The sequence below is a fragment of the Cornus florida genome, unplaced genomic scaffold (assembly GCF_030987335.1).
Source record: "Cornus florida cultivar Cherokee Brave unplaced genomic scaffold, ASM3098733v1 CherokeeBrave_3.0.0_Hap2_Chr08, whole genome shotgun sequence".
NCBI lineage: Eukaryota > Viridiplantae > Streptophyta > Magnoliopsida > Cornales > Cornaceae > Cornus > Cornus florida.
The window spans coordinates 39,656,998-39,683,196 of NW_026775578.1; the positions used below are offsets into that span (position 1 = coordinate 39,656,998).

At 34.7% G+C, this 26,199-nt stretch overlaps 1 protein-coding gene and 1 pseudogene across 1 annotated transcript; both read left to right on the forward strand.

The window, feature by feature from the left end:
• The first annotated feature begins 6,918 nt into the window (after nt 1-6,918).
• On the forward strand, nt 6,919-8,121 carry LOC132270093 (zinc finger BED domain-containing protein RICESLEEPER 2-like). The gene has a single exon (XM_059771297.1). The coding sequence runs from the start codon at nt 6,919-6,921 to the stop codon at nt 8,119-8,121; it is 1,203 nt and encodes a 400-aa protein (XP_059627280.1).
• A 17,347-nt stretch (nt 8,122-25,468) lies between these two features.
• Nucleotides 25,469-25,566, forward strand: LOC132272073 (small nucleolar RNA R71; annotated as a pseudogene).
• The last annotated feature ends 633 nt before the right edge of the window (nt 25,567-26,199 follow it).

The window sequence follows — 26,199 nt, forward strand, 5'->3', positions numbered from 1 at the left end:
AAAAATAAAAATGGTTCGCATATTTGGTCTTTTTAGTTGAAAAAACCCTCGGCTATGTTCAGTTGCATGAAATTATAGCTTTTTTCAGTAAATCCCTCGTCTAAATTTTTTACCAAATAATCTCCCTCAACTTGTAACTCTTTCCAATAAATCTCTCTTGTCTAATTTTTTACTAAAGAACCCCCCTCAACTATTTAAAGGGGGTAAAATAGTTGATATTTGAACCAAAATGCCCTTTTATTTAGATCTTAATTTTTTCAAATTTTAAAAATTAATATCTCACAAACAGTACATCCAAATATTGCAAATAATATATGTACTGAAAGCTTATAAAACAAGGATTCCAGTAATATAAGATTTGCTTAACAAAGCTTCATAACCAGAAAGAAACAGACATTCTAAAAATTTACTGTAACAATCTTATTTTATTTTATTTTTTTATTGGGTTATTTACAATAAAATTTTCAAAATTATTCATTTTCATATAGAGCATAAAATATAAAAAAAATTAGCCCCAATAGAGACCGAATATTCATTTTTATTTATTTTTAAATGGTGAGTCTATAAAAAAATGAAAATACATTGACGTAAAATATGATATCTTATGAAAACGATCTCTATTGGGGCTAATTTTTTATATATATTTGGTTTCATATGTAAATGAATAATTCTGAAAATTTTCTTGCAAATATCTCGAGTATTTTATTTTAAAAAAAATAAAATTAAATTATTGGAGTAGACTTTTAGATTGCCTATTTCTTTCTGGTTAGGAAGGTTTGTTGCACAAATCTTATATTTTTGGAATCTTTATTTCATAAGCTTTCCGTGCACATATTATTTACAATTTTTAAATGTATGATTTGTGGATATGAATTTTTGAAGTTTGAAAGAATTAAGATTTAAATAAAAAGGCATTTTGGTCCAAATATCAACTCTTTTACCCCCTTCAGATAGTTGAGGGGGGTTCTTTGGTAACAAATTAGATAAGAAGATTTATTGGAAAAAAGGTTACAAGTCCAGGGAGGTTTTTTTGGTAAAAAAATAGAAAATGGGGTTTACTGAAAAATGTTACAAGTCGATGGGGGTTTTCTGTACTTTCCCCTAAATTATAAGCAGCGTCATTAATTTTATATATTCGTCTACCAATGTCTACTAATCAAAGTAAATATGCCTTTTTTTAAGGGTGAAATACCCGACCTTCCCTAAGGTCAAATATCTCATAGTTGAAACTATTGTCAAAATAGCCCCTAACACCACTTGAAGTTTGTCCAAATTTCTCTGACTACCCTAACATTAATTATAGTTAATTTTGTCAATAGAATATTTTATAGGATAAATTACAATGACCTCCTGGAAGTTTGGGCAACTTACAAACTCATAGAGCATTTGACCTTTATTATTTTGACCTGCCATACCCTTATCTAATTTAATAATAGTTTAGTAAAAAAAATTATGTCAAACCAAAAGACTCTATTACCCTTTCATTTTTTCCCACATTTTGTAGACATTATGTTATCCAACCTTTAAAAAAAGAAAGAAATAAATAAACCTAATCATACCCTAAAAAAACTTAATAAAATGCCGTTAACAAATATATATATATATATATAATTTAGTAATATAAAATTAGTATGAAAATTGATACTTTGCATTTCAATGGCATTTCTCTAGTTTTTTTTTTTTTTTTTTTTTTTGTAATTTCATGTCAAAATATAAGGTTATTAACGTCTTTTAACCCAAGGAAAGAACAACTAAATAGTTTTTTTGCTCTTTTGTTGAGCATACGTGTCAAATCTTAAGGGAGGTTAAAATAATAAAGATCAAACACTCTACCTATTATTTTGAGCTATATATGATTTCGATCTCTTGAGCGTGAATGTCATGTCATTGCAAGTTTTGAGAGCCTCATACTTCTTATATGCTTATGGATGTCATTTAGGGAAAATTTATTATTTTTATTTTTTTATATCATGCTTGTTTTTGTGTTCCACATCATCTTATTTGTTGAACATGCCTTGAGAATTGATTATAAAATATTACACTTGCACAGACGCACACTAGCATTTATCTTGTGGGGTATATGCTTAGATGATCATTGTTTTGGTTTTATCCCAAGTTGAACTAGTAAACTTTGAGAAATCATCATATTTGACATAATGACCTTGCATGTTGAATAACAAGCCTTTTTACCAAGCAATCGGGATTCTTGCCTCATTAAATATTGAACTATCGCGTCAAAAGGTGAAATGTCTGGGAAATGAGAAGTGAGAGTTTTCTTGATTTGTAGCTGTAATGCCTCGGATTTTTACGAATTTTATTTATTTATCTTTCGAAAATTATTTTACTCGCCATGTAGGACCCGGTTATTTTATTGCACATGTTTATTTATTTATTGGGAGATTGAGGTGTTTTATCTATATATGTGGGTTAGTGGAAGAGGATATTTTGTGGCATGTGTATGTAGTTTGTGTTGGAGGAGGGGCTATTTTAGTACTAGGCTAGTCAAAAGGGAGGACCAACAAGGACCACACATTTTGAAAGGCTAAGAATAAGCCTTGCACCACACATCACCCATTATCTCTCTCTCTCTTTCGACACATTCTCTCTCTTCTCCAATTTTTTTTTTTTTTTTTTTTTTTCACCTTCTCTTTAAGATCTTGCATCCACGAGTGAGATTTGAAAGGAGCCATAGCTAGGAGAGTTGTAGAGCTCGGCAAGGGGAATGTTTTGACATCAATCTTGCATAATTTTGGTGGAATTTTGGGTTTGGATATTGACCTTGGTTTTCATATTTTGAGGTAGGGAAGTCTAAACTACAATGTCTTTGATCTTTGTGAGTTTTCTATTATGTGTATTTGTTGAAAAACATAATATAGGTGAAGGTGTGTTATTTGCAATTTGAAGTTCTTGAGATGATTGTACCTTACATAATTCATGTTATGAATGTGATGATTTGACGTATTTGATTCAAAGCATGCTATTATGATGATGTTATATGTTGATTTCCTTGAAAAATGCAAGTGATTGATTGTATAGTATGCATATCATGGACATTAGTTGGGTTTATGGGTTGAAAAAGATATTTAAAATGGTTTCCAAAGATTTCTAAAGTTGATTTGAAAACTTGAAAGGTTTTTTAAAAGGTTTTGTAAAAATGGACTTCTTGGAGTTGCCATGTGGTCTGGGGTTAACCAATTTAGAAGGGGGCACGAGATGGAATTTGGACGTGTATAGTTGAGCTACCTAGGCCCCAAATGATGCTAGGGAGATACCCTATGTCAGGGATAGCTAGCCAATTCCCTTCGTGACGCTTAGAAGTTGCCCACGGTCGGGTTTGGTTAACATTTCAGTGTGGGTTGTGTTGTGATGAAAATTGTTTCAGAAATGGGGAAAATGCATTTTTTTGCATCAAATTTTATCATTTGCAAAGCATAGAGTTTAAACTTATGTTATATTATTGTCTCTTTCCCCATTGTATGATCCCTCATCTTGTTCTCCTTTGCTTTGGGTGTGATTCACATGATTACATGAAGTGTACTTTAGGCTATCTTTATTGAGTCATTGTGCTCACCCTATATTCTAACATTTTCAGAACATAACAATGATGTTGTAGATGATGCACCCCCACAAGTTTAGACGTAGTTTGTTGACCATTTTTGTATCTTCTGTAAAGACAGACTATATGTAATGATCTTATTCTTTTACCAGTTTCAAGTGAAATCGTTGTATTTGTGGCCACGGAGGCCTTGTTTTGTAATCTTATTATTTTGGACACAATTTCATCATTTTGAGATGTATGGATGGTGTTAATTTGATGTAGTCACGTGTATGATTTCATATATGGGTTGTTTAGCATGATGGTCTATGTTGGAAAAAGGTTAGGGATGAGTTTTGATCAATCTTATAGACCTACAGTAGCCTAGTTAAGTTAAGCTCTTAAGTCCTTAGGGGTATCTTGACACCTAATGCCCTAAAGCCGTTCGATTTGGGAGTCATTAACCCTACGCTCGTTACACGAGTCTTCTAGAGAGCTTAAGAGATATTTACATTGCACTATGCTCTCATTTGTGATCCTGATGTAAAAAAAAAAAAAATGAATAAAAGGTTTATTTATAGTCTTTATGATTGATATTTGAGATGCGTGCTAGTTTGAGGCTGGATTTTGATCGTTGCATTGATTATGCTAAATTAGCAACATAGTTAGATGTCGGTTCACTCAAAAAGGATGTTAGGATTGATTTTTGATAAGCATGGTTAACTTGTTTGACATGTGGGGACCATATTTGCTTGCATAATGTACAAATATTGAGAATAGCTTAAAAATGGTTGAAATTTGCATACTTGAGGTAGTATTCTCTTAATGATTGTTAAGATGTGTTTTAAAGCTCATTAGTGATGATGAGCCTTTGATGTTTGTGGATGTCATTTCTGGAAAACCCCACGAGATTTCACTCGTCCACTAGGGGTAACCTAGGGGTTTAAAAGGCTTGCTGCATATGCTAAATGCAACCATGATCCCTACGAATACGGAGTTATCTAGTTGTTGATTTTAGTTAAATAGTTGTTGCATTCAATTTGTTTCTTTTGTTTATTGTTAAGGGATAAACAATATGTAAGTTTAGGGGTGTGATAAGTGCTAAAATATGCACAATTCAACCCTCACTCTTGCATTCGTTAGCACCTTAATCCTTCTTTACTTTTGCGTTTTAATCTTGATTTGTTTTATTCTCCATTTCAGGTACTTGAGATCCAACAAGTTTAATTCCAGCACTTTAAAAATCTATAGATGCCAAGCTTTGGGAAGGAATTGAAGAGAAGATTAAAAGTCAAAGTTAAGAAAATCCGATCGCTCAGATTACCAATCGGATCATTGTTCAGAATCTGATTACCCGAATTACTGTTCGGATCATTGTTCAGAATCTGATCGATCGGATACGTGCCATAAAATTGCAACGTTTATGTTTAAAGGTCAGCTCGTGGTACACTCAAATGATGAGCCTTATGTGCGATTTATGACCACTTTGGTAGCCTATTGATGCGACCAAGCGTGTGCACAAAATAATGCACAACACTTTAGGTTTAGAAATAATGTCAAATGGGCATCATATTTTATAATTTTTAAACCACTAAACACTTATACTATGGAGTATGAAGTGAGCAGGGATTGTCGCAAGAGATCTAAACAATTATAGATTTTTAGAATTGAATTCAACTTTACTGCTTATGTGATTGCTGAAAATGTTAGAACTAATTTAACTTAAGTGACTACAATAAAATAATGGAGTTTAAAAGATTGGAAAGAGACTCAGGGTGTAGGATTCACCACTAAGCACATTCCCTAACTCACTAACTTTCACTAATTGGGGAAATAATTAAATGTAATTCTAATGTAGCTAGGGGTGAGCAAATAATCCGTCAATCCGGTCCGAACCAATCCGATCCGTGTGGTTTTGTTCGGTTTTCAGATCTCATGGTTCGGTGATGGTTTGAAAATCTGCACTCCAGTGTCCGCGGTTCGGTTAACGGATTGGACCCTGAGAAATCCGATCCGAACCGTTAACCGATCCGAACCGAACCATTAACCGATCTGAACCGAACTGTTGTCAATCCGAACCGTTAACCGTTAGTAAGTAATATATTAATATATTATATATATATACAATATAATGATATATCATTTTTATTTTTTCTTTTTTTTTCTTTATTCATTATTTTTTAATGTTAACCTAATCCTAACTCAGCGTCTCAGCCTCATCTCTTCATTACGACATTTCAAGTTGCGCCTCCCTCACTAACTCAGCCAGTGAGCCTCTTCTCTTCACCCCCTTCGCCTCTCCCAGTCTCTCACCTCCTAATCTCTCGTCTCTCAATCCAACACCTTTCAACCATCGTTCACTTGATTCGAAGCAACGGAGACCTCGGTGTATCGAAGCAAAGGCGACCTTTTCGACTGGATCTACCTCTTTTCCGGTGAGTTCACAAGATTTTTGAATGAATCTACTTATTCTCCTCTTCTCTGAACAGCTTTTACATGGATCTACTTAATATGTGATTGTTTGAACTTTAGATTTATATTTATCCTTCTTTTTTTTTTTTTTTTTTTCTTTTTCCATTTTTTGTTTCTAGATGTCTTCTTCTGTTCTTCATGCCTTTGATTTTTAGTCACATATCTTTTTTTTCCCATTTTTTCATCCTTTGGTCCTTGTCTCTGGATGTCTTCCTGATGCCTGATGTTTTTGGCTATTCGAGAATACTTTAGTATTTGACTGTTCTCTGTTTTATTTAGAAAAAAACAATAAAAAAATAAGGAGCCAAGAATGTTCCAAGTGTTGCAGAAAAGAAGGATTTGATCCATCTTTGATTTGGGATTTTTTTCAGCTTTGGGAAATAAGTTCTTGGTTGATTTTGTTCATCTCTATTCTTAATTTGTGAAGCTGTCAAAGTGTTACTGGGAAATCTGTCTGAGAATGACAACTATGTTTCATATATATTAATATTTGGATGAATTAAGTACTATTTGGTATGAAGTAAATTATTGTAATTTTTATTTTCTATCACTTTTTTTTCGTGGGAATTCTCTGTGTTTCACAATCAAGAAAAAATAGTAGCCATTGATTATATATGTGTTTTTAAATATGTAGAAATGTTGGACTTTGACCCACCACCTATTTATAACTCAAATAAATCCTTTTAACTAAATGTGTAAGATTGTGATACTACAGTATTTTCATTTGACAGAACTAATTAAACTCAATTTGTCCTTTATTTCATCCAGTTCCTTTCATCTTTCACATTTTAATATTTGACTGATACTTCTAAAGGAACTGCATCATCAAGTACTTTTGTTTCATCAGTAGATTATAATTACTTTATGGCAATCTTCCACTAATTTTTTGTAACAATTTTTTTTCCTGGCAGATGACAACTGCAGAAAATTCTAATGTTCCAAGGCCTGAAGTTACTGTTGTTGGCACCAATGATGATGATTTAAACACGCAGGTATGTGCTACCAAAAACAGTTTCATATCTGATGTTTGGGACCATTTCACAAAAGAGAAAGGCCCTAACTGTACTAAGTTAAATTATAATGTGAAATGCAACTATTGTAGTGCATCTTATTCATGGTCTAGTGGAAATAGGACAAGTACATTGAGGAACCACATAAGTAGATGCCAACAATATCCATTTAATGTTAACAAGAAACAAAAACTCATTTCGTTTCAGTCAACTACTGAAGGAGAAGGTGTTATGGTTTCTTGGAAATTTGATCAGGAGTTGTGTAGACAAGCACTTACTAAAATGATTATCATTGATGAATTACCTTTCAAGTTTGTTGAACGTGAAGGTTTTTGTTATTTTCTTAGTGTCTTGCAGCCAAAATTCAAATTGTTGTCACGTTTTACTGTGGTTAGGGACTGTTTGAAATTGTATGCTATAGAAAAGAAGAGGTTGAAAACCTTAGTGAATCAACTCAATCAAAGAATTTGTTTCACCACTGATATATGGACGTCAATTCAAAATCTTTCTTATATGTGTCTCACGGCTCATTTCTTTGATAAGAATTGGACCTTACACAAAAGAATTCTGAATTTTTGTATAATACCTAGTCACAAGGGTAAGGAAATTGGTCGTGCAGTTGAGACTTGTTTGCTTGATTGGGGTATAGACAAATTGTGTACATTCACGGTTGATAATGCTAGTTCAAATGATCTTGCGGTTGCATATTTGAAAGAAAAGAAGCTTGCTAGGAATGTTGGCTCTTTCCTTTTAGGTGGTGAATGTTTTCATATGAGGTGTTGTGCACATATATTGAATTTGATTGTGAAAGATGGTTTGAGTGATGTAAATGGTTCAATAGTTCGAATTTGTGAGGCTGTGAAGTATGTTAGGAGTTCTCCACAACGGGGAGAGCGTTTTCAAGCATGTGTGAAGAGGGAGAATATAACATTTAAGTCACATTTGTGCCTAGATGTTTCAACTAGATGGAATTCCACATACCTTATGTTAGAGGTGGCCGTAAAGTTTCAAAAGGCTTTTAAAAGGTTAGAAGATGATGATATTCAATTCCTACCGGAAGTTAATAATAAAGCTCCTTCTAGTACTGATTGGGAATATGCTTGAGTTTTGATTTTTTTTTTAAAAATATTTTATGACGCCACTAACAAGCTTTCCAGATCTTTGTATGTTACTTCCAATAGATATTTTCATGAAGTGTTAGGAATTGAAAAGTTGTTAAATACGTGGTCAAAGAGTTCCGATATTTGGTTAAGTAATATGGCATCAAAAATGAAAATTAAATTTGACAAATATTGGGGAAGCATTGAAAAAGTGAACATGTTGGTGGTGCTTGCGGTTGTGTTGGATCCTCGTTATAAATTGGAATTTATGGAATTTGGCTATTCCCAACTTTATTCTCTTGAAATGGTTGAAAACCTTAGGAAGAAGGTAATGGATACATTCAACCGCATTTTTAGTGAATATGCAAAGTTTCATGCATTTACTTAAAGCTCTAGTGGAACAAGTAATATTGCAAATGAGGTGGGAGTTGATGATGGAAATGTAGAAGATGATTTTTCCTCTTTGTACAAGAAGCGCAAGATACAAAAAGAAAGTTCTACTCCTAAGTCGGAAGTGGAAAAATATTTGGAGGAAGCTTGTGAAGATGTTGTTCCAGAATTTGACATCTTGAATTGGTGGAAGGTGAACGGAAGTAGGTATAAAATACTTTCTGAAATTGCAAGAGATATTCTAGCTGTTCCAGTCTCTACTGTTGCTTCAGAGTTCGCTTTTAGCACTGGAGGTCGTGTGCTTGATCAATTCCGTAGTTCTTTAACTCCAAAGCTTGTGGAATGCTTAATTTGTACACAAGATTGGTTACGGGCTTCACCAATACCAATTGATGTTGAAGAAAAGTTGGACGAACTTGAACAATACGACTCTAGTAAATGTTAACAATTTGTTACATTTTTATTCAATTTATAAATAAATATCATATTGTGGATTTTTAATTAAATTATGTTATTTTGTAGATGTGACTACGGTTTCAGATTTAGATTTAAAGCTAGCCTTGCTTGCTGCCATTTTCAGAGTTGTTTTGCTGCTAGTCAAGACTGTTGTTTGATGTTTTATTGTGCTATTATTTATTTATTTATTTATGCTAGTGAGCTACTGGGCTACTATTTAAGTATTTTGTTTTGTTCTATTTGGATAATTTATATTTGGTACTGTAATATTATTTTCACTTCCGGATGATTTATATATATTTTTTTTGTTATTAGGTAATTTAAGTTTGTGGTGGTATTTATATGTGCCAAATATATTTTGAAATTTTAGTAAATCTATTGCTGTTATAATTGTTATAATTGAATGGGCTGTTATAATTGTTATAATTGAATGGCCTGTTATAAATCTTGTTGCAGATTGAATACATAAATTTTGATAATGGGCTATAATTGAATGGGCTGTTTGAAAAGCCCAATCAGTCCAATCCGAGGAACTGATCCGATCTGGGCCATAATTGAATGGGCTGTTTGAAAAGGCCCAATCAGCCCAATCCGGGGAACCGATCCGATCCGATCCGTTAACTCACGGATCGGTTTGGTTCGGATTGAATATCCCCACGGATCGATTCGGTTTCAGTTTTAACCAATCTGTGGGAACCGGTTCGGCTTGGGATTTATCCCCAAACCGAACCGATCCGAATCGTGATCAGGCCTAAATGTAGCTAACATTTGCAAAGAAAGGTATGAATCATCAATTTCAAGCTTAAATTACCTACTCAATGACAATTAAACTAGGTGTAGTATAATTCATCAATCTAAAGCGTGACTCATCAATTCAAGTTAAAATGTTAACATATATCAATCAAGAAGGTAATGCAATTGTGACAAAGAGATTGGAATTCAAACACAAGTATGGATGGTCTACTTACCTAATAATTAAAATGCAATTAAACTAATTAAACTTAAATTAAACTAATTAAACATGAACTTAAACCATTAATCAGACAATGAATTAACCTAATTATGTAGTACCATCCATCAAGTAAAAGCAATTTCCATCAAATTGAAGCACAACTACAACTAATTATCAACATGCATAGACATCACAAGATTCAATTCACAGAGAAATCAAGTGTAAAGGTTGATTAACAATAAAAAACACAGAAGACAACATGAATTTATCATTGATAACCAATTGGAAGAATTTATTCAATAACATTCAAAGTCTATACAAAAATTACACAATTTACATCCCCAAAATAGTAAAAGATAGAGAAGTTAGGTTACATGCTTAGGGTTTATCCAACCCTAAGTAGAAGAATAAGCCACTCATGGTTAATGGAGTTGAAGACAGAATAATCTCCATCCTTAGATTGATCATTTCTGAGCTTTTTCTTCCAAACCCTAGTCCGTTCTTCTGTTTCTTCTTTTTCGCGTTTTCTAGAGAGAATATCGATATATCAAAAAATAAAACTTAATAATATAATAATAAAAACTAACCTAAATAAAATAATAACTAACCCTAAACTAATGGTTCACTGGGCCCTTAAGTAACAAGCCCTATTAAAGACCATCAGTTACAAAAATAAGCCCAAAAGACAAAATCCTGTAGCCATCAAAACAGGTCCAACTCGTAACTTAAATTGTTGCCAGCAACATAGCGTCCAGACGCAGCTTTTGGTGTCCAGACGCAGTGTATTCTGCTGCATCCTTGGCATTTTTCTGATTTCTTCTAAAATGTTCTGGAACTTTCTGATTGTTTCCAAAAATGCGGTAATGGACTGCTTTAAACCTGTTTGAACTTTATTGCCCTAAAATACACATAAACATAAATTAGGACTAAAATATAAAAATAAGATAAATGCACAGACTAAAATACCCTAACTTAGGTGCTGAAATGTGCAACATTTAAGCACTTATCACGCCCCCAAACTTAGATATTGCTTGTCCCTTGCAATGAACTACAGTATGAAAATGAAACAAACATATAAACAACTATGAACTAATAAAGCAAATAAAGATAACAGCACTTTCGTAGGGATCACGATTGCATTTAGCATATGCAACAAGCTTTTTCAACCCCTAGGTTACCCCTAGTGGACGAGTGAAGTCTCGTGAGGGTTTCTAGAAATAGTGCCCATAAACATCAATAGCTCTTTCTTACTTGAGAAGTAACAACACATATCAAACAAGTGTTGAAAGTAGAGTACTTCAAGTATGCAAATTTCTGCCATTTCTAAGCTATTCTCAATATTTCAACATCATATAAGCAAGAATGGTCCTCTACACATCAAGCAATTAATCATATAAATTGAATCAATTCTCTCATTCTTTTTAAGTGAACTGGCATCAAAATGTGTTGCTATCATAGCAAATCAAAGTAATGGCACAACCTTACCCTCAAACTAGTATACAGATATAATACCAGACATCAAGACATTCAATGAACCTTGTTATTCAATCAAACATTTTTTTTTAATTGATTTCATTTTTTTTTTCATTTTTCATTTTTTTTTCCACCTTTGTTGAATGCTTTTCTTTTTTTCTTTTTCTTTTTATTTATTTATTTATTTTGTTATCCTATTTCTATTTCTATTTCTATTTCTCACCTTTGGCGAGTGATTTTGCTCACCTTTGGTGAGTGCTTTTATTTCTTTTCTTTGCAAGGTCATTTTATTAAGAATGAAAGTTTTTAAAGCATACTAGCTCAATTGGGATAAATCAAAACAATAATCAACTAAGTATGTACCCCACAAATTGAATGCTAGTGTGCACAAGTGCAAGTGTAGAATTCTAGAATCAACTCTCAAAGTATTTTCAACCAACAAGATGATGTGTACCACAAAAGCAAACATAATGTCAAAAATTAAAATTTACCCCTAAATGGTATCCTAAAGCATACAAGAAGTATTAGACTCTAACAACTTACTTTTCAAAGGTACTATGCTTCAAAAGTTCGAATCATTGCTAAACACATCTCAAATCTCATCATGCATTTAAGGCTTAACTTAAAATAGAATGAATCATGATGACCTTACCCCCAAACTTAAACTGTACATTATCCTCAATATGCAATGAGAACAATGAAAAATGATGGAAAGAGTATACCGTGATGGCAAAGACTATGAAGTTCGGCAATGATCCAGTAGGAAAGATGTCTTTCCCAAACTTGGATGAAAAAATCTAGCTGTATAATCATACTAGCAAACTCACATTAAATATCACATGGGATAAACAATACATATAGTCCAAAACAATATATAACACGATACAAAGAGATATGAGATGAAACCCTTAGTAAGAATGAAAACATGTACAACTATGTAGAAGTGCACAATGGAAAAAAAAACAAAAAAAAAAAACATTTTTTTTTTTATTTATCTTTTTATGAAAGCATGTAAAGAAACAAAATGAAAGAAAAATAAAAAATGAAAAGGAAAGTAAACATACACTATACAAGGGAATGTAACTTTAAACAACTGTTTTTTTTTTTTTTTAATTGTTTTTAAAAAAACATAACATGTACGTACATAAACAACAATAAAATGTAAAGAAATAAAAAAATGCAATGAAATAAAGAATGCAAAGAAAATTATTTATTTATTTATTTTTCGGGCGATGGTCGCCCAAGGTCGGGCAAATGATCGCCCGACACCTCGTACTTACACGCAAATATATATATATATATATATATATATATATATATATATATTCATTATTTTTATTTTAGAATGAAGGATGAACTTAATACAACTAGTGTTTAACGTCGCTAGAAAGATGTGAAATGCTCTTAATCTTCAAAGTAAATGGGATCCACCAGGAGGGCGGATTCCACATTTCTTTGAAGAGCTTATCCATCAATGAATGGTTTAAGCCTTTGTATTTACTTTGAAGGTCCTTTCATCTTTTAAATTTTGAAGTTCAACCGCCCCATGAGGTGAGACGGAGATGATTAGATAAGGGCCTTCCCATTTAGTTTGAAGCTTTCCAGGAAAGAATTTGAGTTTAGAGTTGAAAAGCTATGTTTTTTGCCCAGGCTCAAAGGACTTTTTCACAATATGTTTATCATGAAATGCTTTAATCATTGCCTTGTAAATTTTTGAACTATTATAGGCCTCATTTCTCAATTCCTTTAGCTCATTGATTTGGAGCAAACGGTCCTTTCCAGCCTGATCAAGATCAAGATTAAGCCTTTTATTGCCCAAAGTGCTTTGTGTTCTAGCTCAACTGGAAGATGATAAGGCTTTATATAAATAAGTCTATATGGAGACATGTCTATTGAAGTCTTGTAAGCCGTTCGATAAGCCCACAAAGCATCATTCAGTTTCCTTGACTAATATTTTCGGGTTGAATTAACAGTTTTCTCAAGAATGTGCTTGATTTCCCTATTAGATACCTCAACTTGCCCACTTATTTGGGGATGGTAGGGAGTGGCCACTTTATGTGTGACAGAGTATTTCAAAAAGAGTTGCTTCAAGAATTGATTATAGAAATGTTTTCCTCCATCACTTATTATGGCCCTTGGCATACCAAAATGAGCAAAAATGTTTGATTTGATGAATGGAATTACCACGGAGTGGTCATTCATTTTGGTAGCACAAGCCTCAACCCACTTTGACACATAATCAACTGTAACAAGAATGTATTGAAAGCCATAAGACATTGGGAATGGTCCCATAAAATCTATGCCCCATACATCAAAGATTTCAACCACGACGACTGAAGTTAAGGGCATCATGTCTCTCTTTGACATTGATCCCAACTTTTGGTACCGAACACACCTTGCAAAAGTTATAGGTATCTCGGTGAATAGTGGGCCAGAAGAGCCCACTTTGAAAAACCTTCAAAGCGGTCTTTTTTCTACTAAAATGCCCATCACAAGCAAGTATATGACAAAACACAAGGACGCTTGGAACTTCACTTTTCGGCACACATCTCCTTATGATTTGATTCGAGCAATAACAAAACAGAATGGGATCTTCCCAATAGTATTTTCGGATGTTAGCAAATAATCAGTCCTTTTCTTGTTTTGACCAATTAATGGGAAGTTTGCCGGTTACAAGATAGTTAACAATGTCAGCGAACCAAAGCAACATCCCATTTGAGATTTGAAAGAGTTGTTCATCCGAAAATGATTAATGAATTTCAAGATTTGGAGAAGATTCAACCATTAATCTAGACAGATGATCAGTAACGACATTGTCGGAGCCCTTTTTGTCCTTGATTTCAAGGTCAAATTCTTGAAGAAGTAGGATCCATCTTATCAAGCAAGGAGACTGAAGTTAAGGGCATCATGTCTCTCTTTGACATTGATCCCAACTTTTGGCACCGAACACACACCTTGCAAAAGTTATAGGTATCTCGGTGAATAGTGGCCAGAAGAGCCCACTTTGAAGAACCTTCAAAGCGGTCTTTTTTTTACTAAAATGCCCACCACAAGCAAGTATGTGACAAAACACAAGGACGCTCAGAACTTCACTTTCCGGCACACATCTCCTTATGATTTGATCCAGGCAATAACAAAACAAAATGGGATCTTCCCAATAGTATTTTCGGATGTTAGCAAAGAATCGGTCATTTTCTTGTTTTGACCAATTAATGGGAAGTTTGCCGATTACAAGATAGTTAACAATGTCAGAGAACCAAGGCAACGTCCCATTTGAGATTTGAAAGAGTTGTTCATCCGAAAATGATTAATGAATTTCAAGATTTGGAGAAGATTCAACCATTAATCTAGACAGATGATTGGCAACGACATTGTCTGAGCCCTTTTTATCCTTGATTTCAAAGTCAAATTCTTGAAGAAGTAGGATCCATCTTATCAAGCGAGGTTTGGTTTCCTTTTTCATTAAAAGATGCCTAAGAGCGGCATGATCGGAAAACACAATTACCTTAGATCCTAAGAGATATGACCGAAATTTATCAAGGGTATATATTAAGGCAAGTAATTCTTTCTCGGTGGTAGAATAGTTCAATTGGGCACCCGAGAAAGTCTTACTGGTATAGTATATAGCACATGGTAGCTTACCTACCCTTTACCCCAAACAACACCCATTGCGAAATCGGAGGCATCACACATAATCTCAAATGGTAAGGACCAATTTAGAGGTTGCATGATGGGAGCAGATGATAGAAAAGTGCGAAGTTGATGAAAAACATTTAGGCATGCTTCATTAAAGACAAATAGAGTCTCCTTGGCAAGAAGGTTGCACAAGGGTCTAGCAATTTTGCTAAAGTCTTTGATGAACCGACGATAGAAACCGGCATGTCCTAGAAATGAGCAGATTTCTCTCACCGTAGTAGGTGGAGACAATTCGGAAATCAATTAAACTTTCACTTTATCTATTTTTATTCCTCTTTTAGAAATGACATGTCCAAGCATGATTCCTTCTTGAACCATGAAATGGCTCTTTTCCCCACTTAACATAAGATTAGTCTCACGACATCTTTGAAGTATTTTTTTAAAATTTTGGAGACACGAATCAAATGAGGACCCAAAAACTGAGAAGTCATCCATGAAGACTTCTAAATACTTCTCCACCATATTCGAAAAAATTGACATTATACACCTTTGGAAAGTGGCAGGAGTATTGCACAATCCAAAAGGCATCCGTCGATAAGCAAATGTACCGAAAGGACATGTGAAGATGGTCTTTTTTTGATCCAATGGATCTAGGGCCACTTGATTGTACCCCGAGTAACTATCTAGGAAGCAATAATATTATTGCCCGGCCAATCTTTCCAAGATTTGGTCAATGATAGGCAATGAAAAATGGTCCTTCTTATTGGCAGAATTCAGCTTTCGGTAATCTATGCAAACATGCCACGAAGTGGCGGTGCGTTTCGAGATGAGATCACCCTTAGCATTTTCAACAACTGTGATTCCCGAATTTTTGGGAACCACTTGAGTTGGACTAACCCACTTGGAATCAGAGATAGAATAAATGATTTCCGCATCTAGAAGTTTCATAACCTCTTTCATGACAACTTCCTTCATATTTAGGTTCAATTTCCTTTGAGCATTGTGATACCCTTCGATTCTAGAGCCACGGGTGATTAAGTCCGAGCATAGATCCGAGGGATACTAAACAATTAATATGTAATTGAACACAGAATACAAAATGAAATAATAAATAAATAATAAAGGCTGAAAAGATAACTAAAATAAAATCCTTAAAATTAAATGATAAAAAATCCAATAATCCAAAACCTCCATAAATATCCTCCAATAATTAAACAAATCGAGAATCCATCTCTAGTGGACCCCTAATAAAAACACAAACTGAAATGCAAACCACTAGAATAAAATCCAAAAGTAAAACTGAAATAAAAGAAGCAGTCCTACATAATCGGAAGAATGAGTGACTGTCTCTGCTCAGCTCGATCACGCTCTAAGACTGAAATCGCCTGATACCGAGAAAATATAAAAATGGGTCAGGCCCACGCACAAGTTCTATACTACTACAATCCAAGCAGAGGCCCGGTACGCATGTACATCTTAAACAATTCAACAATAACTATATATATATATATCCACACTAAAGGACTCTCACTGGACTACAAGCCGGTCTCAACCTGACTAATAGGTAACATGCAAAACGCACTTGAAGTGGGCATGAGTATCTAGACTTAACAGGGTACACCTCCAACTATCATAGCCAACTATGCATCCCAATGCATATACGCTCCCTAACCGTCGATTCTGAGACTCACGCTCATATCGAGGTACCATAATTTTACATATTTAAAATCCATCGAGAAACCATATCAGTGCCGCTCAATTATTCGTTGTCTTGACACGATAAATCAATAGGACTTAGCTTTATAGTTAATCCATTCCTTTATCCCAGAGTAGGTAAGATGTGATACCTCTCGATTCTAGAGCCACGGGTGATCAAGTCCGAGCACAGATCCGAGGGATACCAAACAATTAATATGTAAACAAGCAGGAATAAAAACTGAATTAAGAATAAATTAATAATACGCTGAAAGAAATCTAAAATAAAAATTAGGGGTGGCAAAGTTCGACACGACCCGCCAACACGACACGTACACGACACGAGTTAAATGGGTAATGGGTTTACCATAAACGGGTTCGTGTCGTAAACGGGTTGACACGAATAACCCGTTTAGTTAAACGTGTCGTGTTCGGGTTTTATGGCTCAACCCGTTTAACCCGTTTTGACCCGTTTAATTAAATGTGTCACCCGTTAACCCGTATAACCTGTTTTGACCTGATTATTAGGGGACATTTTGGTCATTTCATGGTTCATAAGAAACCCTATTAAGATTTAAGCCTTTTATACAAAATAATGAAAATATATCTCATACAGTCATACTCTTAGTCTCTTACACGGCGCCTCTCTTCACAGTTCACAGACTTCACTCTTCAATCTCTCTTTCTGTCTCTCCTCTTTCCTCTATTTCTCTCGGTCTTTTCTCTTAGCTGAGGCTCACAAGGAGTTCGCTAACCTCTGATGTGTCTTTAACGAAGTGAACACCACTCTCCAAACCAAGGTCAGTTTGGTATACCACATCCCCCTTTCTCTCTCTCTCTTTCTAAATTTTTGTATTTAGGTTATTCTGTTTTTCTAATTATTATGGTACAGATCTACATCCTTCAGCTGGTTAGATGTTCTTGTTGGATGTACTAAAATGATTATTCAATCTGAAATGGATTAATTGATTCAAAGTTTCTTACAATTAGGTTTTGTATGTATCTAAAATGGATTAATTGATTCAGAGGTTCTATAATTAGGTTTTGTATATGCATGTGTTTAGATCTAGATTGGATGTGATGATGGCTCTAATTATTGGATTTATTTTGGTTGATTTATTTTTTACCCTTGGATCAGTTGAAATATGTGTGGGTTGATGGTAACTCTCTGCACGTGAACGGAGAGGAAGAGGTGGACAAGGAGCATGAGAAGAAGTTTTATCCGAGAAAGTATTATCCGAGGAAGTATTCCGGCAACATCCAAATCCCTTGGGGCTACTACAAGGTGGAGGATATCACGGTGGTGTTGAAGAATGGTGTGCTCAAGATTAAGATTCCAAAGAAAGATCTCCTGTTAAAACCAGTGAAAGATCTCCTGTTAAAACCAGTGATGATAATGATGTTTATGATGATTTTAGTAAATTTATTCTTCTGTTTGTTTGTGGGCTCTATTTGTTGCTCCATTTATATTGTTAAGAAGCTTGAATCAGATTTTGACACCGTATCCACAATGTTAATTGATTTAGTTTTATTATGTAAGTGGGTAAGCGTGTTAAACGGGTTAAACGTTTAAATATGTTAAACAGGTTAAACGGGTTAACATGTTAAACAGGTCATTAAACAAGACCTAACACGACACGTTTATTAAACAGGTTACACTTGTCGTGTCGTGTTACCCGTTTAATAAACATGTCGTGTTCGGGTTTAGGATATGTGACACGATTATTAATCGTGTCGTGTTCGGGTTGACCTGTTTAGTGTTATACCCTTAGTTCGACACGACACGATTATGACACGCGAACCCGAATTGCCACCCCTAATAAAAATCCTCAAACTTTAAATAATAAATTAATATAATCTAAGTCCTTCAAATCCATATAACTCGGGAATCCATCTAGTAGACCCCTAATAATTCCAACTGATAAAACGTTTACAAAATTAAAATCTAAACTAAAGTAAGAAAGAAAATCCTATGTAGTCGGAAGAGTGAGAGTCTGTATCTACATCAACATGATTAAGCTCTAAGCCTGGTACTGACGAACACCTGAAAAATAAGAGTGGGTCAGGCCCACATGCAAGTTCCAATCTACTACAATCCGTACATAAACCCGATACACAGATACATCCTAGATAGCTCGGTAATATTTAAAATAATCCATATATATATATATATATATACACACACTATATGATGCTCACTAGCCAATAACATAGTTCAGCCTGGATAGAAGGTGACATATAAAACACGTTTTCCAGCGGCCAAGTACCTAGACCTACCAGGGAACATCAGCTATATCTAGCTACACAACCTTTGCGATATACGCACCCTAACCGTGATCAGGAGACTCAAGCTCGTATCACGGTACCATAAGTATATATATAAGTTCCTTCCTAATGCAGAAAAATAAAACAATCATCCATTATGTCGTTCAACTGTTTTAGTTGACAGGACATGCATCCATGTAGGATTTAACTGTTTTAGTTAATCCATTCTGTGTGTATGAAGCGGTAGGACTTAGCTTTTTGATTTAATCCATCCTTGATATGTCACCATCCCATACCAGTACATATAATGCAAATGATCCACAAATGATGTACATTCATTAGAACATCAAATACATCCAGAGTCTGACATAACAGCAATCAGATATAAGCAAGATTCTATTATACATACATTACATGATTAAAATCACGAAACATTCGTTCAAATTGCTACAGTAATGATAAACAATTTAAACCATCCATTCCCCATATAATTGACAGAACAGGAAATATATTAGTTCAGCAATTAATATCCATAACATGATATAATGATTTTCAGAATTTTAAACTGACCACATTATATTAGAAATCCCAAACCATACTCTCATACTAGTTTATTGAAATCACTAAAACAAAGACTAGTAATGAAATCCTCCATAATCCTTGACGGTATGAAAGTTAACGTTTACATCACATGACGTCCATTTGGCCCTCCACTCCAAAACCTGTGCCTGATGTAATATGACACTCTGAAGTCCAAACTGTAGAATATATGAAACCCCAACAGTATTCCCATACTAGTCCATTTAGTTCGCTAAAACAAAACTAGCAACTAAAATTCCTACCACTCCTGACAACATGCCATTTAATATCTAAGTTAATGAAGTCTGTGACCATGTCGTAAACTGACCTTTCTGGCCTCCTTTAATTTATATATATAATTTATATAACATCCCAAAAATAATTCAATACCAGTTAGTTTAAGTTATTAAAACAAACTTAGTAACTTAAACCTTCCTCCTTCCTTGGCAGCATGCCTATTCTACGTTTCCGTTTCATGATGCCCCTTAGGATTAGCACCCTAGCATAAACCAACTGTTCGAGGGTCTTAATAGGTTAATTTTTACACATTTGGAACCCCCTTTATTTTCCAGTAATTACCTTTAAGCCCCTAAAATCAGAAAAATATCCGAAAATGTAAAAAAACCATTTACTAAGCAATTTCAAAAGAGGAGCCGGCTCCAATTTTAGGTTGAGCCAGCTCCACCCACATTGGAGCTGCCTCAACACCTTGTGGAGCTGGCTCCACTTCAATGGAGCCGCCTCCATTGAAGGGTGGAGCTGCCTTCACTTCCCCAGCCTCCGTTTTTCCTTCTCTGCTTCCTCTGTGTTGCCTTCTTCGCGTCCAGCAAGGTCTCAGTCCTCTGTCCCACCTTTGTTAAAGATTTTTAAGGTTCAATTTAAGTCCTAACAAGCCTAAACACGTCTCTAATTCTAGTATGAATTACTTATCAAAAGCTTAAACCATAATCGTAACAGTTTATGTTTTCTCCGTTTGTCTTCTTCGCTTCCGGCGAAGTTCAACCCTCCGTTCCAGAACTTTTTCTTACATTCCTAAGGTTCAATTCAAGTTCATTCAACCCTAGAAACTCCTCAAATTTCCTTGTGAAATTATTGACAAAAATTTAAAACAAAAACACAACAGTTCATAGTTTCGAAAGCGAAGAGGAGTTTAAAATTGTACAGAAACTCTATCATGCATAAACATCCGTTTTAATAATTAAATTAGATTCCTGGAGACTATAGAGAATGCACAGAACACAAGTTTACAGGAAGGAGATAGAATAAAACTTGCCTTAAGATTCCAGTTTGAAATCTTCACCGCCGTTTATGGAGTTTCTGACGAACGGACGACTACCGGCAACCTTCCTACTGCTCCAGTTCTATTCCACCATCAACCTCTTCCTTCCTCTGTGGCACACCTTCAGTCTATAGCTGAAAGCTCTCTATATTTTTCCCCTCAAACCTCTTTGTTTCTCTAGTTTTCCTCTGTTTTTCCTCTCAAGATACTATGTCGTGAATAGGGTTTATAACCTAGCAGACTATATATATATATAGGTTCCTTCTAAACCCTAATCCTAATCCCAGCCCATTAATACGTCGGCTACCCTATTATACATAAATTAAACTCTAAACTTACCTGCAACGCACACATAAATTATATAAGCTACCAAAAATTACACATCAACTAAGTCACGAATAATCAAATAATAATAAAAAACAATTACAATTAATTTAAATAACACAATTACCAATTAAGCAAATAAAACCATTAAACACATAGCCAAATAAACATATTTAAATGCACACAGATCAAATAATCAATTATTCAATTAAAATGCATATAAAATAAATAAATAAATTTCAGTTATATCCTTTTGAGAATTAGGGGTATTACATAAGATTTAGCGTTTTTGAGCTAATCCCCCTAATATGCCACCGTCCCATACCGGTGCATATAATCCATCAATCTAGTAGTTGATAATATAGATGACAATATAAATATCACTATCAACTAATCCATAATAAACATAATAGAAATATATGAACTAACATGCTTATTTGATACTACTACACAGAATCCAATACTTGACAATATAAACAATATATGTAAATATCAATTTATCCCTAGAATCCATATAATTGACAGAACATAAATATTTAGTACACATCAATTAATTCCATGGCAAGCATAACAAACATAGGCGAACTATCATGCTTATAATACCAGTCCAACAATTGATGCACTAAATGTTAAAAATTTAATCATCAATTAATCCTTAACAAGCATAAGAAAAATATAGATTTTAACATGCTTATTCTATACCACTGATACATGATTAGAATTGGATAATCATTCACAGAAAAATTTGTAGCATATATATAAGAAATTAAAATATCCAAATCCTCATAGATGCAAATTATTTAATAATTTCATACTGATTAAACTATTAACCCTAAGTGTTTCATTTTGCATTATCCTGTCTTTTGGAGTTTTAATTTGACTCTAGACAACATTTAAGTCATCCATTACAGCTCCCAAATACATCTGGAACCTCAAAAATCCATCAACCGTAGAGAAAACTCGCTGAAAATTGAAAAAAAAAACCAAAATTCAGCAAGGAGCCGGCTCCCTAACCAAGGGAGCCGCCTTCTAGACTCATGGAGCCAGCTCCCTAGGTTAGGGAGCTGCCTCCCAATGTAGTAGATTCGGCCCCCCACCTTGGGGAGCCGCCTTTTTTCTTGGGGGAGCCTGCTCCCTTCAAAAGGGAGCCGGCTCTTCCTCTATTCCATCATCTGTTTCAACTCCGGCGGTGTCTAGTTACTTTGTTCCTCCATTCCAAGGTTTCTACTGGTTAATTCTAAGCCTCAGTGTGTTCCAAAACTAACTAAATTCATTAACCATTAATCAACATCAATTAAAACAAGAATTATGCAAGAACAGTTTAAAATCAAGCAGCATACCACATCATGAAAACACATATTGTTTTTAATTGAATATAACATGCAAACTAAATTTAATTTAATATTTATTCACTCCCGGAATTGTGTTAGGCATGTAAAGAACACAGGTCAAAGGGGGAGAGATAGTTATAAAACTTGCCTGTGATTTCGGTTCAAAATCTCAGCGTCGTCTTCCTAAGGTTTTCGGCAATCTTTCTGTTTTCTCCCAGACTTCTCTATACGTGAATATGATTTCCTTTCCCTTGGCTACACTTAAACCTAAGTTGAATTATATTAAGAGATGGAAAACCATTATAAAAATAATCCTATAACTAAGTCGGCTAACCCACAAGTCCATGAAAACCTAACCCTAATACTCTCTTAATAATTAATAAAACTAACTAATCAAATAAACCAATTAACTCATTAAACAAACAAAAACAAATAATTTAATTAAAGAAAAACAATTTAAAACAATTAAGCAATAACGCAATTAAATAAAAACAACAATTAAACAAATAGGCAAAGAAAATGAAATAAAAATAATTAAGCAAATAATCCAATAAAAATGCAATAAGACAATAATTAAAATGCTGAGACTATCCTTTTAAAATTAAGGGGTATTACAAGCATCCTTAAATAACTTTTCATCATCTTCCATGTGTATGCGATGCATACAAATAGAAGGGTCAATGTTTTTTAGGTCAGCCACACTCCATCCAATGGCTTCTTTGTTAGTTTTAAGCACTTTCAAAAGATCATTCTCTTGGTCATTTTCAAGATTTGAAGCAATGATGACCGAAAGAGTCTCTTTTGGGCTTAAGAAGGCGTATTTGAGATTGGATGGAAGAAACTTAAGCTCAAGAATAGGAGGAGAGATGAGAGAAGGAACTGGTGGAGTACTAGATAGTGAAGGAAGAGGTTCTTTCTTGCTTTTCCAAGGTGGGAAATCCAAAGTGGCAACAGAGTCCATTAAAGCATTCACCTCACTTATGGATCCTTCTGTGTCAAAACCATAACTTTCAAACATTTTGTAAAGGCACGCCTCAAGAGGGTCCGTAGACAGAATAGAGGGAAGAGTTTTCTCTATGGTTTCATCCAAAATATCCATTAGGAAACACTCATCTTCATCTGTGGGATGTTGACTCGCATTGAAAACATTAAGCTTAACCATCATGTTGCCAAAAGAGATGTCCATAATGCCAGATCTACAATTAATGGTGGCATTGGCAGTGGCAAGAAATGGTCTTCCTAGGATGACTGGAATGTGATTGGTAAGATTAGGGACTGGATCAGTATCAAGTACCACAAAACCAATAAGGAAATAAAATTTATCAACCTTAATTAAGATGTCCTCAACAATTCCCCTCGGTTTTTTATTGATCTATCGGCTAGTTGGATGACTACCGATGTTGGCTTCAAGTCCCCTAATCCTAATTGCAAGTAAACAGAGTATGGAATGAGATTAATACTTGCACCTAAATCAAGGAGAGCTCTACGAACCTCTTGGTTTCCAATAACACAAGAAATAGTCAGAGCACCCGGATCCTTGAACTTAAGAGGAGTGTTAGATAGAATGATGGAACTCACTTGTTCCATTAAAAACGCTTTCTTAAGGTCCCTTCCCTTGCTCTTCCTTTTTTGTGTGCACAAGTCCTTCAAGAACTCTGCATATGGTGGAATTTGCCTAATTGCATCTAGAAGAGGAAGATTGATTTTCACTTGTTTAAACACTTCCATCATATCATGAATTTTTCCTTCTTGTCTGCCAAATGATGAAGTCTCTCTCAAAGCTTGAGGAAATGGAGCTTTTGGCTCATAAGGCTTCTCTAATTGGGGAGATGATGATGAAGATGATGGAATGTCCCTTTTGGAACCACTAGCATCTAAGGGAGTAAGAATAGGATTTATAATGGGATGGATGCAACTACTTGGTTGTGCCAATTCACTATCCTCCTTAGGTCTCTCTACCTTATTATCCGCTTTCCTATAACTCCTCAAAGTGGTAATTGCTTGAACTTGCTCATTTCCAGAAAATCCCGATGAAGGACTTTCTTACGCCATAAATTGCTCCTTAGGATTGGTCTCAATTTGACTAGGCAACTTACTTTTCTCTTTCACATTTAAAGAATTAGTTATTTGCCCAATTTGAGCTTCAAGCTTTGCAATTAATTGAGAGTGAGAATAAAACAATTGATTATCCTTTCAGAGATCACCTAAAGCTTCCAAGGCCTTGTCCTCAAAAGCAGGACTCTTGGGAGGCGCTTGATTTGGATTAGAGTAAGATTAAGAATTTGATGCTTGTGGATGAGAATAGGATTAAGAATCTTATACTTGAGGATGAGAGTATTGATTCACATTCTGAGGATAGAATGAAGGACGGTAACCTTGAGAATTCTGATTTTGATTTTGGAGATGTGGGGGACCATACTTTGCTTGGTAACCTTGAGTTTGAGGAGGGTTTGCACCGTCTCCTTGATTTCTCTATGCAAAGTTTGGATGATTTTTCCACTCCGAATTGTAAGTATTGGAATAAGGGTTGTTCCCTTGATGAATGAAAGCTGCATTTGCTTGTTCTTGAGACTCACTTGGTATGATTTGTCTAAGAGGGAAATTTGAAGTATGGTGAGTGTAACTAGAATAAGTCATGCACATTTTACTGGAATAATGAGGATGAGATTGAATTGCAGGTCCTTGATTTAAAAGGAATGTATCAAACCTTTGAGTAAGATTTTTAACCTCGGCGGCAATTTCCATGGAAGTGTTTATTTGACATAGAGCTTTTTTTTGTCCCATATTTCCTAGGCGAGCCCCCCTAGAAGATGAAGACTTATGCATTGAGTTTTCACTCATTTTTTCAAAGAGATGCCAAATTTCATCTTCATTTCTTTCTATATAACTTCCAACACATGAAGCATCAACAATGCCCTTATTAGTATCGGATAAACTTGAAAAGAAACATTGAACTAATTACCACTTAGGAATGTCATGATGTGGACACTTCCATAGCAAGTCATTTAAACATTCCCATGCTTCATGAAGGGGTTCTCTTTCTTCTTGTGCAAATTCACGAATGAAAGTTCTCATTGAATCGGTTCGACTTGCGGGATAATACTTTTTTAGGAACTTTTGTTGCAATTGTGCCCAAGAGGTGATTGTATTTGACCACAAGTTGTTAAACCAATATTTAGCTTTATCCCGAAGAGTGAAAGGGAAAAGCTTCATTTTTAGGACTTCTTCTAGAACATCTGTAATTTTCATGGTGGAACAAACTTCCAAGAACTCATCTAAATGTTTATAAGGCTCTTCATTACTTAACCTAAGAAAAGGGGGCACATGTTAATGGTAGAAACCTTAATCTCATAATGATGAGCACGAAAATTTGGCAATTGAATGCAAGTGGGTGCATTATATTGATTTGGAGTATAACGATCCCTAAGGACCATTGGAGGATTGAGAAGAGGATATGGCATTTGACCTTGATGATGGTATGTCATTTGACTTTGTTGAGGGTATGCCATTTGAACATGTTGTTGTTGCTCACCAATTGGGGGAACAACATTTGGCATTGGCATCGCTAGATTAGGTTATTACACCACAGGATTAATTGGTCGTGGCATTCCCAAGGGTGGATGCACACCTTGAGGATCCATAATATGAACTTGTTGTGGGTGGTGCACACCTTTATGATCCATATAACCAAGATCTTCAATG

Excerpts from the sequence above, each read along its gene's own strand:
- LOC132270093 (XM_059771297.1), top strand. The coding sequence starts at position 6,919 with ATGACAACTGCAGAAAATTCTAATGTTCCAAGGCCTGAAGTTACTGTT.